General features: G+C 42.1%; 2 protein-coding genes across 2 annotated transcripts; one reads left to right on the forward strand and one right to left on the reverse strand.

Moving 5' to 3' along the window:
- The first annotated feature begins 380 nt into the window (after positions 1-380).
- On the forward strand, positions 381-6190 carry LOC125699483 (histamine H3 receptor-like). The gene is made up of 3 exons (XM_048959051.1): positions 381-636; positions 709-875; positions 2880-6190. The coding sequence occupies exons 1-3, from the start codon at positions 381-383 to the stop codon at positions 3759-3761; spliced, it is 1305 nt and encodes a 434-aa protein (XP_048815008.1). The 3' UTR covers positions 3762-6190.
- Positions 5512-26340, reverse strand: VPS35 (VPS35 retromer complex component). The gene is made up of 17 exons (XM_048958615.1): positions 26256-26340; positions 21097-21195; positions 19515-19611; positions 18578-18701; positions 17064-17246; positions 16441-16654; positions 15703-15786; positions 15130-15239; positions 12891-12987; positions 12658-12806; positions 11929-12136; positions 11270-11425; positions 10515-10637; positions 9799-9978; positions 8466-8705; positions 7629-7772; positions 5512-6417 (listed from the first exon to the last, which is right to left on the reverse strand). Exons 1-17 carry the CDS (start codon positions 26256-26258, stop codon positions 6238-6240), a joined length of 2391 nt encoding a protein of 796 aa, XP_048814572.1. The 5' UTR covers positions 26259-26340; the 3' UTR covers positions 5512-6237.
- Positions 26341-26417: the final 77 nt, after the last annotated feature.

Below are 26417 nucleotides of genomic sequence, written 5' to 3' on the forward strand. Positions count from 1 at the left end.
GCGCTGCTCGCCCTACCTGACGTCGCACACACCGTCCTCTCTTCACAAAGCTGTGGTGATCGCTCCTAACACTTATTTCAAACGGCAGATTTACACAGATCTTTCGCCGCTCATACGAAAAAGCTTACAAGCGGCTGATTTCAGCGAAGGTTACGGCGGGGACCCCGGGTAGGACCCGTAGGCGCGTGGCAGGGCGCGAGCGGTCCGCCGACGGCCGGCGCCGCGCAGCCCCCAGCGGCCGTCGGCGGACCGCTTTCGCTACACGCGCGCCGTCCCTTCGGGGCGAGCCTCCCGCCCGGCCCCTCCCTCCGCCCGCCGGGGCGGGGCCGGGAGCAGCGCGGGGCGCGCGGCAGACGCGGGCCAGCATCGCGGGGCGAGCCATGGGGCAGGGCTCGGCGCGGCTCAACCAGTCCGGCGTTTCGCGGGCGGCCGGCGGCGCCTGCGCGGCGGACGGGCAGCGCGCGGGGCCCTTCTCCGGCGCCGCCGCGGCGCTGCTGGCGGCGCTCATGGGGCTGCTGGTGCTGGTCACGGTGCTGGGCAACGCCCTGGTCATCCTGGCGTTCGTGGTGGACCGGCGCCTCCGCACCCAGGGAGACTTCTTCTTCCTCAACTTGGCCGTCGCCGACCTCCTGGTGGGTGAGTGCTGGGGCGGCGAAGGGCCGGGGGAGCGCGGTGCGCCGCGAGAGTCACCACCGGCTGTGTCCACAGGCGGCTTCTGCATCCCGCTCTACATCCCCTACGTGCTCACGGGCGAGTGGAGGCTCGGCCGGGGCTTGTGCAAGCTGTGGCTGGTGGTGGACTACCTGGTGTGCACCGCCTCCGTCTTCAACATCGTCCTTATCAGCTTCGACAGGTTCATCTCTGTCACCAAGGCGGTAAGGGCTGCGCTCCTGGGCACGAACGGCAAAAGCCGCGGTTAGCAGAGAGAAGCCCAGCACAGAGCAGCTGCAGGAAGGGTTTGCTTGGGTGATCCTCGTGCTCCTCAGACAACACAGGAGATGGGAGCAGCCTCGATACACCCGCTCTGTTCTGGAAGTAGGTTTAGGAACAATTGGCTTTGGCAGAAAGAGTTGTTTCTCACTTCTCTGCTGCTTTAGAAACTGGCACAGGCTGTACGTGCTGCTGTTGAAGCTAGAAGAGCAGAGCCTCTCACTTCTTCTGCAGTCACACCTTAGAAGAGCTTAGAAAATCATTACCCGGGTGCAACAGAGCATTCCCTCGAACACAGCAACCTACTGCCAGCCTCCAGTAAAGGCAGAGCTCTGCACCAGGTACTAAGCCCTTCCATGGTGCCCAAACAACACGTTATCTCTGGCATTAGGTCTCATTCTTCTACAAGCAGTTCGTGGCTATTCTCCAGCACCATTTCACTTGTATTTCATTAAAACATTGAATTAGCTTCATTGTTCAATGTAAATCACACTGAAGCAACAATAACTTTTCAGTAAATAGTTAGAAGAAACAACAGCACTTAACACAGTTCATAGGTAGCTTAGTATTTCACCAACTATTTTTTCCAACAGGGAGAAATAAACAAATTAATTCTCAAATAGTCAACACAACATTCCTTTATTTTCTAAGTTCTGTATTAGCCATGAATTTTACTTTTAGAAACCACACTCATGACTATACACATAATATAAATATATAGACTGGATGGTTTCAGAACCAAGCTGTTTATAATAAATGATAGAGTTCAGCCTCTTTGAAACATTTCAAATAAATCGTCCATATAAAAATCCCTCCCAAAGAGTACAGAATCTGCCTACTGGTGTAGAGCAACATGAGTATATGAGAATGAGTTCTAAATTATTCTCTCAGTGAAAGCTTCAAACTTCCTACAGAAGTTGCTAATGATTTCAGGAGCAGTCTTGAAAAGGAGTGCAAAAATGAGACCCAATTCAGACAAACTCAGAATTCCTCAGCTGTACTGCCATACTAACCAAAACAGCATAAGCCCTGGAGACCAAAATTCACAGACTGGGGCAACGGGCATGAATTCAAGGAGATTTCAAGGCTGAGGACTTTGTATTCCAAAATATTGTGTCATAGGTCCCTGGGATTAACCACTGCAGAGACGGGAAGATGGAATTCCAATTCATTATATGAATATTGTCTGGTACACCAGCAAATTAGAATATGAAAACTTAGATGATCTTGAGGTTCTACTCTATAGTGCTGATGTAGTTTACTGACTTAACGCCGTACAACCCTTGTGGCACCTTAGATTCCCTGTTTTCTAAATAAGAAAAAATACTCACCCTGTGAAGCATTTTGCAGACCACAAATCATTCCCACTTGCAGGTAACAGTTCTGTAAGTAATTTGTGACAAAATGAAAATAAGGGTATAAAACAAAAGCTCTTCGCCATTTCTTCTTGGGGGCAACTTTCGCTTAAGAAAAAAAAAGCTATCTATACAAAGCATTGAGGATCTGCATTCACAGAATACCCCTGCAAGCTCTATTCATTTATTACAGTTTCTAGATTGTTTAATATAGAATACATCAATGAATTTCAAAGAGCTGTCTTTGATAGCTTTGATAAGCTGTAAACTTGTGTCATAGCTTATGCAACAGAATACATAAGCAACTAGTAACTGCTAATTCTAGAAACTGCAGTGAGTATTTACTTCAGAAAAGCCTATTTTCTGGTTTGTAAGGTCTGATGCACATTCTCAGAACCTACCCATCACCATGATAGTATTTCTGAAACACCCACTCTAACAAACATCTTTTCCGTGGTTTTGTGAGCCTGTAACCCCTACCCCCAAACCAATATATGTTATCATCAACCTTCAAAAGATAAGAGGTCCACATTCCAAGGTGCCCATGGAACCACTTGAGATGCCATTAATATACGTGACTTCTTCCTTACTCAGGTGAGTTACAGAGCACAGAAAGGGAAGACCAGAAATGCAATACTGAAGATGATCACTGTATGGATTGCTGCTTTTCTTCTCTATGGTCCAGCCATTCTCAGCTGGGAGTACGTCGCCCAGAAGAGCATCCTTCCAGAAGGAGAATGTCATGCAGAGTTCTTCTACAACTGGTATTTCCTAATGATTGCTTCTACCATTGAATTCTTTACACCTTTCATCACTGTTACATACTTCAACTTAAGCATTTACCTCAATATTAGGAAACGCATATCCCTTAGAAATGAAAACTTATCTCCTGGCCAAGGGGACTGCGAGATGAGTTTCCGAGGGAAGAAAAGGGAACACACCATATTTTTGGTAAAACCTGCTAACAGACAGAAACACAAGAGGAAGAAAGGAAGCAGCCTTTCTCCCCTGCAGAAGGCTTCAAGGCTCAGCCTATGTAAATTTGACAGTCAGTCATTAAATGTGAATGTCAATCAAGACCTTACACCACTTCAGGTGGACGCAGAGACCAAGTCTCATAGGAACAGTTTCTGTAAAACTACAGAAGATACAGGCGGCGCCACCACGAGAGCAGACGCTGCTATGACAAACAGATTTAGACTTACTCGAGATAAAAGAGTAGCTAAGTCTTTAGCAATTATTGTAAGTGTGTTTGGTTTGTGTTGGGCACCTTATACACTTTTAATGATCATCAGAGCAGCTTGCCATGGGCACTGTGTGTTACATTCACTTTATGAGACTTCGTTTTGGCTTCTGTGGGTGAATTCAGCCATTAATCCCATTCTGTACCCACTATGCCACATGAGCTTCAGGAAAGCCTTTATCAAACTCCTGTGCCCAGGAAAAGTTAAAGTTCATCCTCATATTTTTATGTAAAAAAAAAAAAACCTGTGAAATTTGTCAGTAAGCACATCTTGCTTTCAGTGGGAACACAAACTGGCCAGTACTCATCTGTAAATAGTAAATGCACTGTGCACTGAATATTTAAGGGAACACTGATGAGTAAATAATCAGGAACTTATAGAATACAGTCATCTGCATAGCTGAAGAAATAGCAATCAGTGACAACAAAGGTAATTTCTCAAAGCTCTTCAAGGATTTGCCTACAGTGTACTTTCTGGTGATGATGCACTAGCACTGAAGAGACAAAAAGGGAATACAAATTTCATACCAACAACTGGGGAGTGTCTCATTATTAATGTTTAAGTAAAACTGGTAAGAAATTTGTTAGTTTGGATTTGTTATATTTTGCCCCCAGCCACTCTGTAAGGACTTCAGGGTCTTAGCTGCTAGGTGTATGCATTTTGGGGAGGAAATCCCCAGTCCCTAACCAACTAATGGTACCAAGGAAAAGCTTGGAACAAGAGGTACCAGAACAGTCAGGTTACCAGAAAAGATGAACAACTATACCAATAAAGGAACACTGACCTGGGTGGAAAAGGTGATTCGTTTCTACCTTCATTAGCATCTTCTACAGTTTTACAGACATTTAATTCTGAGAACAATTCATAGCTATTGAACATCCACAGTCACTCAGTGCCACAGCCAAAAAGCATCTTAGCACAGCTGATCTGAAAGTTCACTAATGATGAAGTTCATTTTGTAAAATTTCAATAAAGGTAATTATTTACCAACTGTGAAAGAGTTACGACTGTCATCTTAACCAAGAGCATACGGAAGTAAGCTTATAACAGAGAATAACTGCAGCTGAAGCCACAAAACTATTATTAAGAAGTAATTCCTGAGTTGCAAGTACAGGTTACCTTAAGAATTAAACATAGTTTCACAAATATTCTAAGATAAGAGGGCATATTCCAACCATATGAATGCATCTACATGAACATAATAATCACATTTTACTATGAATGCTTCATAACAAAGAGTGCTTTCACTTTTTTCTTAAACAAGGGACAGCATCAACAGATACTGAGTAATGGTATTCAAAAGTTTTTTACTTACACCACAAAGCAAATGAGGCCATAAGGTTCCCTCCATTCCTCCTCCACTTCCAAACCAGCAGAGCAACAACCTAATTCTTATCTTCTCTGTAATTCTTAGGTTTCCTAGGATTATATTTGTCATTTTCAAAAACAAGCAGTGACACTAAATTATTGAACAACCCAGCAAAGTTTGACTACCTCATCCAATATAGCCTATGTCATTTTAATAGCAGTGACCGACTCAAGGAGTGAGGAAGTTCAGTCGGTAGCTTTAGAACACCGCAGTCAGTTAAGGTAAAGAAACAAGATTTCAACAAAGTTTTTAGGAAATGGTATTAAATCTACAACTAGATCAGTCTTCACATATCTTTGGGAATTGCTCTACCACTCAAATTTCTACAGCTTCATGATTTAATTGCCACGAATCTCTTTAGCACAGACCTAGAATCTAGCAGGCTTCTCCACCATTCAAGTCAGAAAAGCACTCTGAACTGTGAACAGGCACCTTTCAGCAGAAATTGATTTTGGATGACAGTTTTCTGCATCAGGACAGCTAGCACCCTCCTCAGTTGGTCCAGGTTAACCATGCCTTTGTTTTTTTGTCCCTTCAAAGCAGAAGTCCCTTTGCTTTTATCAGAAGGTAGTACTAGGTTCAACAGTGGGCTCTGAACAGACAAAACAACAGGTGTTAATAGCAATTTTATTGTTTCACTGGTGCAAAAATCATGATACGGAATAAACTGGTGTAATGCATTTTCCCCTAAATTTACAGTAATGAAGGTTATACATATCTATATAGATTGCAATTTCTCTATTTTTATACTATTTGGAACAAAATTATCTTGATAAATACTCCCTGTGCACGGTACTGGCTCTCGCTGAATGTCACAGAGCCTTAATATGCAAAATATAGCTTCTGTTTTTGAACATGGTATTTTAAAACTCTCCAAACATGCATTAATATATTCTAGTTTTTAGGGAAAAACATTACACTTAGTCTTAACTTGCATTAAAAGAAAAGCACAAGCAGAACCTGACATACAATAATCCCAAAAGTCTGATGCTCTGCAAGGATCACAGTTTCAGATGACAGTCACTGCCAGTTTAGAACTCTAGTGCCACAGAAGCAACAGCAAACAGACAAGAGAAGTCAAAAACAGAAGAACCCTACCATGTCACATAGATTCCAAAGAAAGATTCAGCCATGCTAACTGAAGAAACCTGTAGTTGCTGGTCCAACCTTTCAAATTCGTTAGAGTACTTAACACAAGTGTTTGAAGTGCCAGACTGAGCACATGAATGTTAACTTGACATTTCTGAAAGGCACAATCTATGAAACTATCTTTAAAAACAAAACAAAACAAACCATATGGTATGTAAATGAAAAGAAATAAGTACAGTGCGTATCTCCTTTAAAGAACAAGACCTTCATAAATTGGCCCCTCAGATTCTGGTGATTCCCTCCTCAGACGCAAGTGCTCCAGTGTGTTGTGAAAGTGTTTGTTAATTTGTTCTGTTTCTTCAGTAGATTCGAGGTTTGGAAGATCTTCTCTTATCTTTTGTATGAGTTGATTCAAAACTTGAATTGTCACCTGCAGGAGAAGATATGAGCAACAAAATAATTGACAAGACCTCTGTGTAACACATAAATATTAGTTTTAACAGACTACAGACAGACTTCCCTTGGTATTTGGACAGTTCTTACAGTTATTATTGATAACATATGCAGACAAACTGCTGGATTCTGCACCTTCTCTTGCTCCTCCTAGCAGGCACAATGCTTCAGGTTTCAGAATTTTGTGAAAGCTCCCCCCAACTCCAGCAAATATGAACAGCCTCTCAAGTGAAGAAACCTATAGATCTGTAACTTAACACAGCATTTCTCTTCACTTTATTCATTACAAACATTAATAACTTTAAACAAATAAAGCACACAACCAGACTGTCTAGACAACCTGTCCCCTGTAGAAGTCAGGATGGTAGCATCAGATTAAGTTATTCCTAGCAACCAAGTCACAGCTTAGGAAAGTACAGCTGTCTATGGCAACAAATCCAGCATTACACAGAACACCAAAGCACAAAATGCACTGCAGACTGCCACTGTATCACATTCTTACAGATGTGCTCAGTGCCTTGAAATACAGCGTTTTGCCTCAATCCACAGATCCAACAACTCCAACACTACTGTAGTAGCTGGAAATTGGTTCTGCTGCTGGAAGTTATCATATCCCTAAAATCTCTTCAGATGTTCTCTCAGAATTACATGATAAGTTATTAACATCTGTTCTTCACTAAATGGTGACATAGGAACTTCAGAAGTTTACCAGCTACATGCTAACTAAACAATGAGTATGCTGCAACCATTATCTCAGATGTCAGGTGAAACTTAGGCTGGCATGCAAGACATCACACCAGTGAGATTAAAGTCTACACCAACCTTTGGCAGCACTCTAAGCAGTGACCTTGAATAGCTCTAAGAATTTTATTTCCCTTAGTGCACATTAAGTTAAATACCTCTGAAGTTAAATGAAAATACAGTAAGATCTTAAATCATAGTCAGTTTTGACCTAATAAAAGTAGATGTATCCAAGTCTTGCAATTTAAATTCAGAACTAGATTACAAGTGATTTTCTTTCCTATGAAAGAAGTTATCTCTACAACATGGAGAGCATTGTATTTTACTAGCATACCAAAAATTGACCACTTAGTATTACTATTTAGCACACTAAGCAGACACGATCCGGGGTATAAATGAGTACAGGTATTAGAAAACAGATTTAATGAATAATGCATTTTTACTCACTGCCTCATTTTCCTTTTCGTAAAAATAGATGTATCTATTGAGAATTTCTATGAAAAGTTGGACTTGCAGAGAAGGGTCCATGCACTGATTCGCTATTTTTAAAGCCTTCTTCAGGCACTCCATCACTCTCTTTCCTCCATGAAGCTACAAGGAAAAATAAAGTTACAAGAAATAGAATAAAATAATATAAGAAATAGAATAGGGAGAACCAACATCTCTTCCCTCAACACATAGATAGCATTTCACAGGGGTACATTACAAAAACTGTAGAGAATGACACAAACTGCAGAACAACCTACCATTAAAACTGTACCCTTCTCGATTTTAACAGTTTGGGTAAGCTTTCCATAAATCAGGCAATAACAAACAGTTGTTGAAAGCCTTCAAGTACCTAACTAAATTTGTACACTACACTACAATATGTACACTAACACGTAGCTTGTGAAACAAATTTCAAACAAATGTTCCTAAGTGCTGTGGCTCATGTGGGAAAAGCACCCCTTCTTATGTTTGAATTCAACAATTTGTACCTTCAGAGTTCATTGATTCATGTGCAAACAACTATAGAGATGTGTAAAATGCAGGAGATTACTCTGAGCCAGCCTTAAACTAGCTGACAATCACAAAATTTTGCATGGTACTTCCACTTTTAAGCTTGAGGTTTTTTTTTAATTCTCTATTTATGCACACTGTAAGATTTAGAAGCTTCATATATTGGAACACAGTCCAGCCAAGCCTGATCACACTGTGTTCACTTTAGAAGCTAGTGCATTCTGAAGGAAGCCACAGCTACATCACTGAGGTAGGATGTGCTGCGCTGTGTCCCTTAATTCTTACCTCCTCTCCATTCTTGTCAGTGTTTCGGCCAGACCAGAACAGATGAGCACAAGTACTCACAGCCCGGCACTGGTCTGGTTTCTTAAGGAGCTTAGAGGCTGCCAACGCACACTGAGTCCTCAGCGGCTCATGGTTCTCCTCACTGAAGCACTTCATCCTCTCAAACGTCCCAATTATCAACGTGATTGCAGCCAGCTGTGCCTTTGAATCACTGATTTCATCTTCATACAGAGAGAAAGCCTAGTCAGAGAAGGAAAATCTTAATTATTGCTTCAGAACAATATAAAAAGAATTACACTTGCAATAACAAAAACACAATTGGACACTTCATAGAGACTGTCACCATCTAGTCAAAACCACAGACCAGAAGCGTGTCCTGCAACAAAGTTATTGAAATAGTCATAGAAAACATGCATGGTTCTCTAAAAACAGAGATAGTTTCTCCTTGTTTCAGGCATCTGTTCAAATAAGAAACTTCAGTAACAGAAATATTCATTAACAAAGATTCTTTGAAATGCAAAACAGCACAGCAAAAGCTTAAGTGGTAGGTTACTGACCAGTCAGGTTTCCTGACTGACAGTCAGGAAAATGTTCACATTGCTGCTGTGTCTTCAGAAAAAGAATGTACCACTAAAGAAATCTCAAACTATTTCTAAGGTAAGGCACATAAGGTCCATCAGCACTGTGCTGTGTCAGAATAGCAACTGATCCACAGTGAGTAGAGACGGGGGGCTATCAGTGACTCAGTTTAAGAACATGCCTTAGTAGCAGTATGAGAGGAAAGATTAGAACAAGGCCTGTAATGCGGATAGCATTAGTAAGTCAGTTCTTCATCTAATGTGAGCAAGTGGGAGAAAAGCTTAAGTCACAGGTAAAGCAGACTTGGAAATAATTTAATGACTTTCAACAAAAAGATGGTTATCAATAAGGACCAGCGTGACAGCTGTGAACGCCACAAATTTTACAGGACTTCCAAGAGTACCTAAGATCAGTACAATACAAGCTACAGGAGCTGGAAAATGGTCTTAAAAGCAATGAAAAAGCATTTTACATTGAGAAAGCCACACTCCTCCTGCAAACCAACCACGTGAGGATGTGGCAGCATTGCAACGTAACACATGTTGTCAGACTGTGTACTCCAAATATTATCAATGGAGCTCAATTACACAGAACCCTGGGAAGCAAGAACGAAGTTAAGGAGTTTCTACCTAGTAGTATTTGCTGCAATATTTGATGTTTTAATCGTGCTAGATTTTCAACGTTCAGAAAACTGATCCAAATCATACTTAAGGTAGCACAGGACAGTGACAGCAAAGGACAGCTGGACACTTACCTGGGACATAAATTCATAGGCCACAGTTTCATGATTCTCAAAGCCAATCTCCCCTGCAGCCAGCGCCCCTTGTAGAAAGAGACGAAGAGGCAGCTCTGCCAGCTCTGCTTTGATCAAAGCACTGATGGTCTGATGAGCAAATGAGAAGATTTTCTGGCACTTCTTCTCCCACTTGTCATCCTAGAGAAGTAAAACAAGTTAAAGACTGAACAAGATAGCAGTAAGAGAAAATAATATGAACTGTAGCAAACTGTGTTAAGCACTCCAATCTGCTCCCTTCTGGATGTCAGACAATTACTGAAATGGGTTGGTATATGTGGGCCTCACAGAATTGCGTGGATCTCAGCAGGTTTTAACAAAACCATTGCAAGGGAATTTCAAGACATCCAATTTCAAGAGTGCTTTTAACAAACATTTTTTCTTCACTCTACAACCCCGCAGTAAGGGGAAATGCATGTTTAAGCTATTACTTTCAATTAGAAAGCATTTAAGAGATAAAAATTGAAGAGTTGTTTTAGTGTAACTTGAGCAGTAGTTAAAAGAGTGCAATCAGCAGATGACTGTGCAGTCTGCCTTGAGGGGGGGAAAAAAAAAAAAACACAAAAAAACAAGCTTTTACACACTGTTAGCTGCAGCCAGACAAAATGCTCCCTGCTCCTCTAAAGAAGCAAGCAAAAAGAAACAAGTACACAGAAGACATCCAGAGACCAACTCACCACTTTTGAGTTTTCCTTGTAGCGAAAAGCAAGCTGGTACGCTGCAAAAACCAACGGTGGCAGCGTAAAACGAATACGTTGGTTCCCACCTGCACCAAAGTGTTTTCGAGCAGTGTTTAAGATCTAAAAACAGAAGCAGTGGAAGCTTAGAGAGTTCTTTAAAAAATCACGTCATTTGCATCTACAACAATCTGCACTCCGTGGAGCAGGAAGACGTATGAACTGCTTAACAGGAATTACATTTGTGCAGTATCTGTAGGTTTTTCGTGTACTGAGTGACAAAACTTTTTCCTGTAACTGCTTAATAAGCAGTAGGCAATGCTCATACTGTATTAACTACAGATACATTCTGGATTGGGTAGAGAGACAGAAGTTGCCTGGGCTCAAATTTAGAGCCTGCATCAGATACCTTCTATTCTCAGAGTAACACAGACTGCAGAAAAAAAAAAAATGACCATCCTTTGCTATAATAGCCTGTAAAAACTATAAAGCAGTTAAGTTTAATAAAACAAGTCAACCAAATTTCACTCAATGCTTTTGAGATAGATGGTTATATGAAGCAGTTAGAAGGCTAGTCGAATTGCACCTTAACACACTACTTCTAGGTAAGCAGCTTTCTACACTTTTGCATGATGTTGTGTATTGAGTTGGTAGCGACAGAGCAGCTTCAAGCTCCAATCAATCTTTTATAGTAAATAATGCAAAATCTGACACTTCACAGAACACAAACACACTCAGAAGCACTAATGCCATACCTTATACTGTTGGTCAGGGTCATCTGAACGCAGAAGATGAATAAATCTTCCAACAAGACTCTGCTCATCAGCAAAGTCCTCGGGGTCAGGGTCTTCAGCAGGTTGATCTGGCTGATCCTGGATCAGCGTGGATACCAAATTCATGATAGCATCAACCTGTTAAAGGCAACATAAGCTGTTTAAATTTGAGTAGTCTATGAACATACGTTGATAGAAACTGGAAGTGTCTTTACAGCCATTCATAGTCCTGACAAAGGACTAAGAACATGTTAACTGTTGATGCTTTAAGACTTACTTGCCTTACACGCTGAAGAGTCCCTCTCTGCATAGAGGGACAGAATAATTGTACTGACAAAATTCAGATTCACTATTCAAACCTTCTTCAGGTAAAAGGCCAAACTTCAATGGGGAAAAATCAAGATCTTTGTTAAAGCTTAAGAAGTAGTTTCTAGGATGAGGTAAACAAGATACATAAAGACAAGATATCTGAGAACTCGGGCAGAAAAATAATCAAGCCAGATAAAACCTGGGCTAATAAAATGGGGAAGACAAGAACAGAATCTAAGCATAACCTACATGAGATCCCTTAGAATGTTTTCAAGTCTTCAAACAGTAGCTAAGATATCCAGAATTTGCAAGTAAGTAAGCTTTTATCATACCTGTTCTTGGGACACAATTTCTGTGTTATAATCCAACACGTTGCTAAGCACATAACAACTCATGCTCTTCCTGGACTCGTAATCAAAGTACTCAAACAGGGGGTGGAAATGTTTTAGTCTCAAAACTGTCAGGATATTGTTGTAAGTATCAACAGGGATTTTCAGAAGTCTGGTCAGCTCCTTTGAAACAGCACTACTTGTTGCAATACTAAAAGAAAATACATGTGAGACCACAATTAATTACTAGCTTACATACACAGGCAGACTTAAATCTGCCCCAGTACCAACTCTGATATAGACCATAACAACTAAGCAACCCACAGCAAAGAAGATCAGAAAGATAAAGGCTCAAAAACAGTATCTTGCTCTTTGGGATATACAGCAGGAATTACAAATTTTAAAGCCACTGACAGCAGGAACAAACTGTGGCTGCTAATTCAGCCAAAGGAAAACTCCAGAGGGCTGTAAGGGAAAGAACAGATAGTGACTACACAAAGCTTGGCATCAACACTGTGCATCTGTACAGCTACATGGGGAGATTTATGCACAGACAAGTAAATCCTGGTGAGTCAGGCTTTCCCCCATTGTAGCTTATCATGAACTTCCACAGCTTGGCTCTTGCACCAAGATGCAGAATCTAAACCAGGCCTCTTCATCTTAAAAAATACAATGTAGAAGTCAAGATTTGAGGGCAGCTACTACTCCAGAGAGAACGTAATATTTACTTACTGTTCCAGATTAAGTTTATTGAATATTTCTACAGTTGTCTCCAACACCTTATCAACATAGTCAACACGGTCTGGGTAGCACTTCATAGCTAAGTTAATGAGAGAAACTTGCAAGGATACCACATCCTCTGAGGGCATGTCTTGACGAGACTGAAATTTAAGACAGCACTGAGTTGATCAAAACCACATAACTTTGCAAAAAGAACAGACTGCACGCAAGAATTCCCAGCATACCTGTATAACAGTAGCAACCTGCTGTGAAAAGATGTCAAACAGTTTGATATCTGCTGGGATACCAGGTCCATCTTCACGATGCGCAAATAAAGCTAACCTGGTAACAACAACAACAAATAACAAAAAAGACACTGGTCAGAGTAAGATACTAGAAGAAAAAAGTAAGCTTTTTAGGTATACATGCAAGCTTTATTAAAAGCAAAAAGGAAATTCATCTGAGTCAGAGGCCACAATCAACCACCGAGGCTAGTAAATATCTGTCCTAGAAAAGAGTGCTGATAGACAGCAAGATGAAGAAAGAACAATGTAGGTTCAAATCTGTGCTCTTCACCTAGAAGTTGATTGTTCCTTCCAGCAGAGAAAAAGTTACAGAGCAGCCTGATGGAACAGCAGATGTTCCGCAGTGGTGTTGAACATCCAATAGCATTTTCAGCTAAAAGGTCTCCAGAGGAGGGAGGAAGAAGAACTGAACTATGACTCAACTACTCCTTGTTTCCAAAAGAATTATAGATCAACATGTTTGGGATGTCCACTGCCTGTGAAGAGCAAAGTTCAAAGTAAATTTGAAGTGGAGTAGATGACTTTTTTTCCTCCATAAAAGCAAAGTTAAGAGATTGCTCTTTCCTGAGTTACAGAAAGATCTACAAAATATTTAGGAAAAATCACCTATTTAAAGTTTCTAAGATTATTTCTCACAGAGTTTAAAAACTTAATTCTTCACAAACTTCTGCTCTGAAATAAAGATACGTAAGAACAGGCTTAAGCACCAATAAAACCTCACTGCCAGGGAAAACATTAAACTACTCACATTTTGACAGGTTGGGAACAAGAAGGTTTTCTAAAGACAAGGAAAATTACTGCCTTTTCTCAAAGGGACAAGACAGCTTCTTTGAACAACTCAAAGTGTGAGGCTGACAGGCTTCCAAATACCATCATGCTGCAGGCAGATGGCAGCATAATTAAAAGTTGTGAATGGCACAGTAAGTCAAGAAAGACCTCAAAGCAACAAGTCTTTTCAGAAAGACTCCTTAAACAGGAAAGCCTCATGGGAATAGAGGCTAAAGCTTCACAAGCTCCTCTGCTTTGTTCACGCCCAGTTTCAACTACCTCATGCCAGAAATCAAGATGAGAAATGCAACCAGCAAACCCTGCGTGGAACATATCTAAGACATAATTGCACAGTTCTGAACTGCATAATTGTTCCAAACAACAGCAAAACAAAAGATTTTCATCACACGCATTGACTCAAATAACTGATAACACTGCTGTCCTTCAGAGTAACATCAGTCCTAAACAAAAAACTGACCAATTACAAAGAAGATAATCACACCACCTCTCTTCTATCCTATCTCTGAATGAGAGGGCTCCAGAAGACACTAACAGCAGCCAACACAGTACTGATATGCCTAGAAGCACAGCAGGTCCACTGCCACTCATTTCCTTACTACTGAGTATCTGTAAGAGTAAGAACAGAAGACTTACTGTGGAGGCAATACCAAAGTTGTTCAAGTCCTGCAAATAAATGTGACAGCAGAAGGTACAAAATGAAAGCCTCTATGCAAGAATTACATTGCTACGTGATCATGTAAATCTAGCAAGAGGTCCCTACAGTAACTGAACTTCCTACAGTGGTATGAATGGACCAGTTATACAAAGGTGTACATTGGTGTGCAAAAGCAAGAAGGTTTTTTTGAGGCTTCAAGGTTAATGATCTTATCCTAAGTGCATCTTTCTGCAGTAAGAAAGTACAGGTACTCGCTGTCATCGGTGTTGGTTCCATTCAGGATACAAATAAAAACTTCAGTTGAGATTCCTCCCTTAATATTTTAATTCAGTGCAAGCAGTTAAAAGCAGTATTTCCCCAAAATAAGAATCAATAAAGTAGTTCTGCTTCCTACCAGCTCTTTTCTGAAGAGGTTGTCAAATCAGAATACTGCTGCCACTCTAGTTCAAAAACACAAAGCTGGTCAATAACTTGTTGCCTGGCTTCATCTGCTTTTGAAGTTTTAATCTGTCCTTGAAAGTAGGACACATTAGAAGCCGCTAAAGCAGAGCCCAGAGAACAGAAACTACATGAATAATATTCTTCACAGTCTTAATTGCAGGTGATAAAAATACAGTAAAGTTAAACATGAATAACATATGAAAAATTGAAAGCTTTCAACTGCTAAGAGTTATCATCTGCGTGTGCAATACACACTTCATTTTGAGCCAATTTCCACACCCCCCAATCACTTACCTGTCAATTAAAGCAATTATTATATTTTTCACATTAACATTTTGGTGCAGCTCAGCACAAGCTCTGAGAAATGGGTTCAAGGTTTGGAGATGAAATTCATCTGGGAAAACCTGAAATTTTAGACCAGTAATCATCAAGTTAGTAACTGACTTTGCCCACTATCACACAGCAGTAAAACCAAATAGTTATTGAAAAGCAAATACCACACATTAAACACAGTCCTATGACTGTTCTAGGGTTTCCCAAACTGATCTTGTCTTAGCAAATATGTAAAGCAAAAGATGAAAGACAAATTGGTAACCTGAAGGCCTGGCTACCTATCATAATTCTTACTGCAAGCATGGTTGCTCAGATAGCTTACCAGCTTCTGCAACAGAAGGAGCACAAAATGGATACCACTCCACTCTGTCCACCTGGTGAAAACTAGTATGCATCACGCCAATGAGAAAGAGTACCACTGAAGAAATTTCCCAGTTCATAAGGAAGTAAAAATACTCCGAACCTGACTAAAAGCACAGAAATAATTATCCCCGTGTTCAAAACTAATAATGCAATTGAATTTAAGTAGCTCACCTGTATGATACACTCCATGAGGTACTCCTGAGCTAAAGCATCTCTACAGTTTACAACCTGCTCCAATATTCCAGGCAGAACAATCTGTAATAAGAAGAACAGCCCTGTAGTGTTTTTACAGTCCTGAAGTTTATACTCATAGATGCATTTAATCCAAGTAGAGCAGTATTTCTAACACTTCTTGGCTTTTCTTTATGTAAAGACTTTATCAGAAAGTCTAAGTGTTCAGAGAAAAAGTTTTCCACTCCCAGTCAGATGCCCCTTTGGCACATGGTACTAATTCAAAACATGCAAGTCTTTTTTAGGCAAGAATATTAAGTTTTGCTGGCTATCCTTTCACAAAACAAACAATTCTTCCCAAATGCTTTGGAAGGCATAACTTAGAAGAAGTTGTGAAGTCTACTATAGAATGCTCTATATGCACATCTCTCTTAAACCCACCTATTATTATTATTATTATTATGGGAATCAGTAAAATGAATTCAAAACTTCATGCCAATCCTACTGAAAAAGTTTATAAGAAAAATCCATGAGTAAGGTCTTTAGCTTAGCTTCTCAACACATCACACAGTTTCACTAGCTTTCTGAGTTTCAAGTGAAAAGTGGTTCTAGAAGTGCCATGACTACCAAGCTTTTAGCACAGCTGTAACTCTTGCCAACCTGCTTATCTGGAAGCCCAAACTGGTTTGACATGGGGAAAAAACAGCAGAGGTTGGAAAGTGTGGACAGTCATCCTACCTGCTTGTATCGTTCCACATTAACACCTTCCAGCTGACTGAGGCGAACAAGGTTGGTTCCTACCAGAATTCTCAGTTCCTGCCTTTCCCGCTCTCTCTTTTCTCTGTCCCTACTGTGGCCCTGGTGTTGCATTCGCACCCAAAGTTTGTTCATCTCAGCAAAGTTCAGCAGCACAAAGTCCATAGAATCACTGATGTCTCCAGTGGTTTCTTCACTGCAATTGAGAACAGGTTAGGAATATGAAAAGCTTTCTGCCCACCCAGATTTTAAGATAAAAGGTTGGGGAAGCATGTGGTGGGATGTCTAGGTTCATAAGAACAGTTCACATTCTCACTTAAATAAGGAAACCTTAAGAATTCCCTTCCCAAATTAACAGAATTCAGTTTTGACAAGAATTTTTAACTTATGCTCCTTCTCTAGAAGCATTCAAGCCCAAGCTGGATGGGGCTTTGCACAGCCTGGTCTACAGGGAGGTGTCCCTGCCTATAGCAGGAGGGTTGGAACTAGATGACCTTAAAGGTTCCTTCCAACCCAAACCATAGATGATATCCACCTCTTTCAAACCCAAAAAAGTCATGTCCCATATGTAATTACGTTCTGTTTAAAGTTATGTGCTGTCTTACTCTGCTTGCTCGCCTTCATCTGGTAAGATGTTCCTGGTACACTGCAGGAGATAGTTGCGAAGAAAGAGGCCTCTAAGAGGATGCTGTACTCCACGGCACATCTCCACCAGGTCTTTCAAAATATCTTTCCTGGACTGTGGAAATGACTTGACATATACAACACCTACTGTTATTAGGAGATACCTGCAGAAGGCACAGAACAGAGCAACAGATTGTCAAATAACACTAAAATACCTTAAAGGCAACAGCCCACTTCAATCCTGACAGCATTACCAAAGTGCAGAAAGCAGTTAGATGACATCCAGGTACCGGGGTGCCATAACTTCAGATATTTTGCCAGCTTTCAACTCCTGCTCTCCTCTGCTACAGAACACAGTAAGTCTGAAAAGCTGATTTACCTCATTACAATTTTTTGTACAAGGAATGCATACACGCTCAGCACGCACTGAGTGAATTACTGCTTGTCTATACTTACAACACCCTGCAGGACTGGAAAGTAACTCTGGCACAAAGATAAGGTATGTATAATGGTGAAGCATTAAACCTCTTTCACACTGTAGTTTAGCATAAAAGGTGTTACGCTCCTCAGAAATGCTCACACCTGCACTTAGTCCTTCCTATCTCTGTATTAAGCAAAGCGTACAAGGAACAAGTAAAAAAAAAAAAACCAAAAAAAACCACCCCACCCTTACAATCCTCAGAACATGCAAATATTTGGCTCAGAAGCCTCAACTCTGCAAGCTTTGCTAACTCATGAGAGCACCAGAAGGGTTCACCAGAGAGAAACATAGCCTACATCAAGTAGGTAAGAATAAAAATCAAATGATTATGATGAGGGAAAGACATAGTGGCATTACTCCAAATCACCCAATCTGCATGAGCCTGGTACCCCAGAGACCCTTCCTGGCACCACTGTGAAGGCCAAAAATAAAATTTTACTTAGCACAGAAACTTCTGAAGTCTTTATATCTCAAAGGTCCACTCTAGCCCTACAGCGACACATTTGAAGATAAGCCCTTCAGTATTACCTCTAGCACATTTACTTAAAAACTACATTTAGAAAGACTAAGCTGTGGTTACTCACCACTAGGAGACAGATGCTTATGAAGTACCTATTCTGTGTGCAGCTCAAAGACCTAGACCCTCAGCTACAAGTTACTTAACAGGTAGCACTGGGAAAAAAAAAAAATGCTAGATGTGCTGTTAATCTCACTGAGCAGAACGGACAACTTGGTTAGTTTTGTGCTGACCAGCTCTTTACTCCAAGTCTGCTTTACTAAAAAGTGTTTCCATCTCAGTCATGTGCAAAAATAAGATCTTGGCAGGAACAATCTACATTCTGAAGTTGCACTCTTGGCCTAAATCTCATAGGAATCCACTCTTAAGATATGCAGCTGTAACATTTACAAGCAAGTCTTGCTGTCAAGCAAGAATACAGCCCATTATCAGAATTCAGATATTGACCATTATCTGACATTTTTATTTAAGAAAATGCCAAACACATATACACTTACAGTCTTGGAATAATATTTCCAGCATACTGTACTAGCTCATAAAGGTCTGCCACTTTCCTTCCTTTGGCAAATTCATCTGTCAGGTAGACTTCCAAGTAGTGTAGCTCATCAGAAATTGCCATGTCTTGTTCTCTTAGTTAAGGATTTTAGTTCAAAGCATCTACAACAGACCTAGAGAGAAATTTGTTCAATCACACCAAAGAGGAAAGATGCTGTTCAAATACAATCATAGGTTTTAAACAAGTCAAGCCTAACTAGGTAGCACTTCAGAAAAATTCATCACTACTGACATTAAGAGTACCAAATAAACCTAAACTTCAATTTCCATTCTTAGCATATTAGAAAAGAGCAAGAAATACAAGCAGTTAAAACAGCTAACAAGTGAATGTGATGGAACAGAATATCTAGACTAAGAAGGCATACAACGTGGTACAGAAGAACAACTTCCTCAACAGCAGGCACAAAGAAAGCAATTTCAAATATATTCACATTCAATTCTCAAACTTCATGAAAAGCCTCCTGTCATTCAGGTACAAGACGACAGACAAGTGCATAGATTACAGCACTTGACTTAGGGCTAGATTCTGTGAAAACAAAAAGGCAAAGTAAGTTGGTTTTATAGATATTTTTGGGTAGCATACAGTAAGCACAACTTTTTATAGAGGTACTATTCTTATAGACCTAGACTCCCGAAGACTCACAATGAAAGATACAAAAGACATTAAAGACCTTCTTCACACCAAAGGGAAAATAACTTCAAACAGTGAGCAAACAACTGGATATTCTCTTATTATACATCCAGATAATTAGTAGAGAAGTGCTAACAAGAATGTGAGAAAAGAGATGGCAACTGAACAACCACAAACAACAAAAAGTGCAGGTGAACATTTCATTCCAAATTCAGCAACCACTTGTTCCTTTAACCTTCAAAGGATACAGAGCTCATAATAGCTCTTAGGAGACAACATAGAAGTCCGCAGCTCACCAAGCTTGTTGGACGCGTGTTTCAAAGCATCCATGAGCTTGTTTTTGTCCTTCAGAGGAGGTAAAACAACAGTCTATCACAAATAACTCCAGGAAACCAGAATACTTAAGCAAACAAAAAAAACTTAAAGCATAGGTTTCTGAAAAAAAAAAAAAAAAAAAAAAAAAAAACAAAAACCCACAACATGCAAGCATTAAGTACCTAAACATCAGGAAAGTGAGAGTTCTAATTCAAATAAATTAGTATCTAACCTATATTACATCCTCCCTCCAAACTAAGCTGAAGGCAGCTAGAAAGCACAAGATATAGCTGTAGCAATAAAGTATTATATTATCAAAAAATATTTTTTCCTGTTCAGAAATCCACATCCATCACTCAAGTTCTATTCAGCAAGCAAACCAGGACTACTCTTAAGTCATCCCATCTCCTGTTTTCTCAGATCTTATGAAGAAACCTCCAGCACTCAGAACACACATAATGCCAGTGGGAGCCACTGTTTGATTTCTCCTTTCCCCTCCTCACCCAACAGTAACAGCTTACTGAAAGCAAGAGTCACATACAGCATGTGCTTACAATGGAATTACCACAGGAAACAAGAAACTTTCAACCTACCATCTATATGTACTTACTGAACACATCATTAAAAACAGCATTAAGTTTGGGAGGGCAGTGGATGGAATGGCTAGGGTTATACACTTAGCATATGGTTACTCAGTCACAAATAGAAGTGGAAAGTTCAGAGGCAACTGCTTTCAAGACTTCAAAAATATTCCATGCAGCAGAAAACTGGAAGAGGCATTGACTTCCTTGCTACTGTCATTTGACCACAAAGTTAGCTTGCCCAGCCAGATGAAAATAAAAATATATTTAAGTTCTGTCATTGCAGCTTTAAACAGCTTCTCTAAGTAATTCTCTAGATAAAGCTAAAGCTTCTCAAAGCCAAGAAACGTTCACGTGATTATACTATGCTCTGCACTGACTACAATTTCAAGCTGAATATCCCAGCAGAAACCCCAGTCAATGTTGTTCTCCAGTTAGAGGAGAACTGATGCATCAGTCTACAATTAGTCCTATAAAAGTTCTCTTTAGCAGCAGATAACACATTAGCCTCACAGTCCGCAGCTCATGAAAAGACTCCAGTTACAAAGCAGCAGTACACTGAACACTGACAAGAACAATTTCTCATCGTGTAGCTGCACATAGAGTGCATTTGAGCAGTGAACTGGTAACAGCTGGCAGGCTCACCCTCAGTTTAGGCCGATTCAAATGGAAGCACCAACTAAATTATAAAGGTGCACCTTCATTATCTTGTCAAATACTGGGTAAAAAAAAAAAAAACACAACAAACAACAGCTATTTAAGGAACACTGAAGACTCCCTCACTCATTTAGTAGCTGCCTCATTCACTTGCAAAGGCTCTAACACAAAGACACAAGGAGTTAAGTTCCCTCAATGCACTACAGATTAGTATTGATTTACTATTTTACTCCTAGCAGATGGGAAGCTTCACTGCATTTTTAAGTTACATTCTTACCAAGCATCTCTTCATTTGGAAAGACTGCACCTTCACAGCCTGAATGGCTTCATCCAGGAGTTTTTCCTGTTCATCCTGGGGAGATTGCTGTGTTGTTGGCTGGAAGGAAAACAAACAACCATTTTAATGAATCTACCTATGACTTGATTCACTGTTCTCCCATAGTTTAGAATACAGTGCAAGTGTCACAGCAACACGACCATTAAGAGTTGTCAAATAGCTAAATATTCATTAATTATGGGGTAAAGCTTTACTCTGCAAAAACTTTCTTTTCTCCAGGAAAACGCTACTGCAGCCTTACAGTACTTGAAGGGAGCAACTTTCTGCACGGCCTGATAGTGATTGTGCAAAGGGGAATCACTTTAAACTTAAACAGAGGAGACTTAAGTTAAATGTAAGGAAGAAATGCTTTACTCAGAGGGTGGTGAGCTGCAGGAACATGTTGCCCAACAAGGTTGTGGTTGCCCCATCCCTGGAGGGGCTAAGGCCAGGCTGGATGCAGCCCTGGGCAGCCTAAGCTGGTGGATGGCAACCAGCCCATGGCAGGGGGTTTGAACTAGATGGTCTTTAAGGTCCTCTCCAGCCTCAGCCATTCTATGAGTCTATGAACTTGAGGGCAGGGACAAGATGAGTTATGGACAGCCTATATTATCCATATATAAATATGGACAGCATTGTTATTTCCTAGAACACAGAGCCAAGAGGGTAGAACAGTCAACTTCTACCTTCTTTACCAGCATTTTCAGGTCAAAAATACAACATCAGTATTTGGCAAGAAGAAGGTTCATGAGAACACATGGACATCATCACCCTGATGGCAAGCATCATTACTCCTTGCCAGAAGATCAAAGCAAGGCATGAAGCCCAGACCACAACCATACAGATCATATTCTGCACACACAGGTCACAAGCTATCAGCTAACTAGTATCCAAGCCACACAGCTCTGCTGAGGCCTAGCTCCAGATAAGCAAAGGATAAAGTACAATTACCTCTTCATGGAAGGTAAAGATGACTTGCAGAAAGTAACAGAAACCCAATGAGAATCATCATTTCCTCATGCCCCCTATCTTCCTCAGCAACTCTCTTCCTTTTGTTTCTCCTCAAATAAGAACACTCCAGGCCTTCACCATACAAAACAAATTCATCTGCCTTTCCAAGGGTCATACTGCATTTTCTGTATTGATTAGACCCATTGCTTACAGCCTTACACATCCCCCCGCCCAGCTGGAACAGGCTCTCCCTCCTGCAGCTGCTTCCTTTCCTCTGCCAGATCAATGAGGTCAGTGGAGCTTCCTTCTTTTACATTACACATGACATTCAAGTCTACATCAACCTAAACCCATACCCAGCTTCCTCACAGTGCCCCAGCAGCTCACACACTGCATTCAGTACCACTCCCCATGCCTAACACCCAGAGAAGAACCACCACCACGCTGCTGTCACTTAGGCCAGCCCTCAGCATCTCATTAGAGCTCCCCTGGCCTCTCTCAGCCTGGGGGTTTGGTTTCAGAGGGCACCCCTCAGTTATCATCAGATAGAAGCACTGGAACTGTGGCTCAACTGCACCTTCTCTGGTCTTGAGAAATACCATTTACGCACACAGAATCCTGTGCTGGTGCTCTGAGCCCACAGCTTCAGTAATTTCTCAACTCTTGGTTCTTGTTCCCTTCCTCTTCCACTGTGTTCAGAAGGCTCCTGCCCTCTGTAACCAAATATCTTGATAAGAATCTAAAAGGCCATCAACTACAACACCATCTTGATGTTCTTAAAACCACTATCTCCAGTATTCACTTCTCTCAAATGCTCCGTGCTTGGAGTTCCCGTAAGCATCTTTTAAGGAGCAAGATTTTAATTTGGGTTTTCATTAAAATAGAGAACTTAAATTTAACACCAATTTAGTAGCTGTAGAGCACTGCAGCCTTGGCATACCATGTTTTCCTCCTTTCTTCCACATTCACCACTACCCTTGATTCCTATCCTGTAACTGCAATCTCCCTCACAAGAGCCACAGACAACTTCTCCTGTGTGTTTTCCCTACTACCCAACAGAGAAGGCAATACCACACAACGTTGTTTGTGCCCTGGTTCTATCTCACCAGGTGGTGAATCTCCACCCTTCTTCCAGCAGGGAGAAGTCAGGGCTGCTCTGATCCAACCTCGGTGACAGTTCTGCTTGGAGCAGAAGGCTACGGGTGGAAGTTCTTCAACTGCAACTCAGCACCTCACTAACAGCTAAACCATGAACAATAACCCATTAGCAAATCTGTCTCGTCAACAGAGCAAGTTAGCTCTGCTAATCAGAGTGACTGCACTTATCACAAAGCATGGGCCTTCTGCACAGCACTGAAGCATATGGCAGAGCAGCACAGTAAGGTGGCTGTACCTCCAGGGCAATTCATAGCTACAAACTCTTCAAAGGCTTTGAGTAATTTTGTCTTTCCAATAGGACTTGGAATAAATGAAGATAGGTAGAAGGTACTGCACTTCTGCACCTAAAGAAAAGGCAATCATGGTGTTCTACAGCTGCACAAGTGGCAGAAAAGCCTTCCCTGACTGCAACAAACATAACCGAGGCAGCCCAAGGGGCACAGCCTGTAGCAGCATGGCCTCTGAAAGGGGTGAACATCTGAACAGCAGCGCTACCAAACAAGTTCCAGCTCCTTCCCAAGTATTCTGACTTTGAAATCTCTATAGAAAGTACCAGCTGACCCTTTTCTACGTCTGCATGTGAGCTGGTTACTACCGCGTGCCAGACACACACGGCTGAGGTTGAGGAGACACGGCTCCTATCAAACTGGGAACCAGCTGCTGTGCCAGATACAATGGTGAATAAAGCTGTTTATGTCCTGTACCTTCCACTCCATAGCAAGAACCTACACGTCAGTTCCAAGTGTTATTTAATCAGGAACACAACTGCTCTGTGGAATCCTATTCCAATCTAAACTCCTGAAGTAGAAGATATATCAACTCCTGAGAAAAGCAGCAGAGCTGTGTAATCAAGGCACAACACGGCCTCCCTCCTCAGCACCAAGCACAGTAAGATATGAGCTACTGCACAAACGCAAGATAACAATTCTCAGCAACTACGCAGCCAGCCTGACTTCAATGCTTGAGTCTTAACACCCCACAGAGCTTTCTGCCAGTTTGATGCTGCTGAGTTGCCTTGGGGAAGAAAAAATTTAAACCCCAAACTAGCTTGGAAGAAGCATATTGCCTGGCTGATCACATGGTAACACCAGTTACCTGGAAGATAATTCGTACTGCAAACATGGCTCTGGACATGTACATTCTGACAGTAACAGCTACTGCTGACACAGAACATTATCATTAAACCTACAGTGTATAATTTACTTGATTTCTGACACTCATTTCCACGAGAAGAAGTTAATACACAGTCTGTTGCATATTTAAGGCTTAGCAGCAGTCTGGAGGTGGTAAAAACCCCAGGTCAGGGTGCAGATGGCTTTGAAGTCTAGCAAACTGCAGCACTCCACAGAACTTAGAGCATTAAACCACGAAAGAAATCAAGGTAAGCCTGCAGAACCTACCAAGCAGTCTGTACTCTGATAATGCACACACCTAAAACTGGATGTAGGGTACGGATAACACAAGTAAGTGGAAGATTTTGCTTCTGTTCTAAGGTGTATTTTTTATCTACCCTAAGTATCATTACTTAGATGTGCTTCCAGCATATTCCATGCAACTTCTCCTCCTGTTTGCTCACATCCCATGTTTGGTACCACAACAGAAGTGACTTACCCAAGTTTCTCTACCTCCTTCAAATTTCATGAGGACATCAATCACCCTATCACTGCCCATGCAAAAGGAGCATTTAACCAAGGTAGACAACAGGTTTGCTGCAGAATATTAGGACTGAAGCCGGCCTAGCTATGAAGCCTGATCACACACAGCAGATTGCTGTGAGCATCACAGCACGGCTTGGCAGTAACTAAAAGAAAGCACAGGCATTTTACATTTATATTAGAAGCATTACTCTGCAACACCAGAACTTGTAAGTCTCACAACAGAGAAGCCTGAGGATCAACTAAAGAACACCTTTTTCACATGTTTAAGATATCATTTATTTCCACAAGAAGGCACAAGCAATCCACAAGAATCAAGGGGCTGTGCTGTTTAGTCATGAGATAACTGACAGCAGCAAGAAACAACACTCTAGTTTAAGGTTCAAACATTTTGCTTTCAGCATGGCCACTGGAAACAGCAGCAGAGCTCGATCTGGTAGAGGGGACCACGCCAGCACAGCGCTGGTCTTCTCTTCCTCCATCAGACACCACAGGGCATTGGAAGAAGGGGACAGAGAGCAGACACGGAAGTGACAAACACAAGGGAGCCATGCCAGCTGGGAACCATGAGGTACCTGTGGCAGTGACTCGGGAGGCAGATCACCTGCACACACTGCACATTTCCTGTTATCCATTCAAATACTTCCCCTTCATGACAGGATTCACGGCCACACACACACACTTCTGGAGGATGCAGCATTAAATCCAACCCAACACACAGACGACGTCAGAACACAGATCTGCCCCAGCAGCCCTGGGACTGCACAGCTCTGCTTCAGTTCATTTGTGGCACCGAGTATGTCCACGCCTCGCTGCGCAGACACAGCCAGCACTGCTCACACTGCAGCTGGACGGACCAACAGACAGAGATGCCACAGCACACGCTGCTGAGGATATCGCCTCAGCAAATACAATGAACTCGGGTTGTGCCAGGAAGCACAGCTGTCCTTTTGTTGTCGCCGAGCATTCAGAAGCACGTCTCGGTAAGCGCTACTCCACGCTCCAGGTTCTTTCATAAGCACTCACAACTGCTGCAGAGCGGCCTGCCCCAGACCCCGGCCGCAGCGGCTCACGCTGCCGTTTGGGGCCCGGCCCCGCCTCGCCTCGGCCCCACCCGCGCCGAGCAGCGGCCTCGCGGCCTCCAGAGCCCTCAGACCCCGCCGCGCCTCCCCCGCACGGCCCCGCCGCGCGCAACCGCTGACGGTGCTCCCGAGCTGCAGCCCCCGGGCCCGGCCCAACCCCGGGCCTTCTCTCAGCGGCCGACTCCCGCCCTCAGGGCGGCGGCGGGACTCGGGGCTCTCCCCTCTCCCCCCCACTGCCCTACAACCACCACGCACCGACCCCGCCGCCCCTCACCATGGTCGCGCCGCCGCCACGAGCCGCCCCCACCAGCAACGCCCCGCAGCGCCGCGCGCCGTCATGTGACTGCGCCGCCCGCGCCGCCCCGCCCCTCCGCCGCGCCGCCGCCCTTCCATTGGCCGGCGCCGAGGAAGCGCTTCTCTGCGGGTCGATTGGCTC

The sequence above is a fragment of the Lagopus muta genome, chromosome 12, assembly GCF_023343835.1.
Source record: "Lagopus muta isolate bLagMut1 chromosome 12, bLagMut1 primary, whole genome shotgun sequence".
NCBI classification, from domain to species: Eukaryota; Metazoa; Chordata; class Aves; order Galliformes; family Phasianidae; genus Lagopus; species Lagopus muta.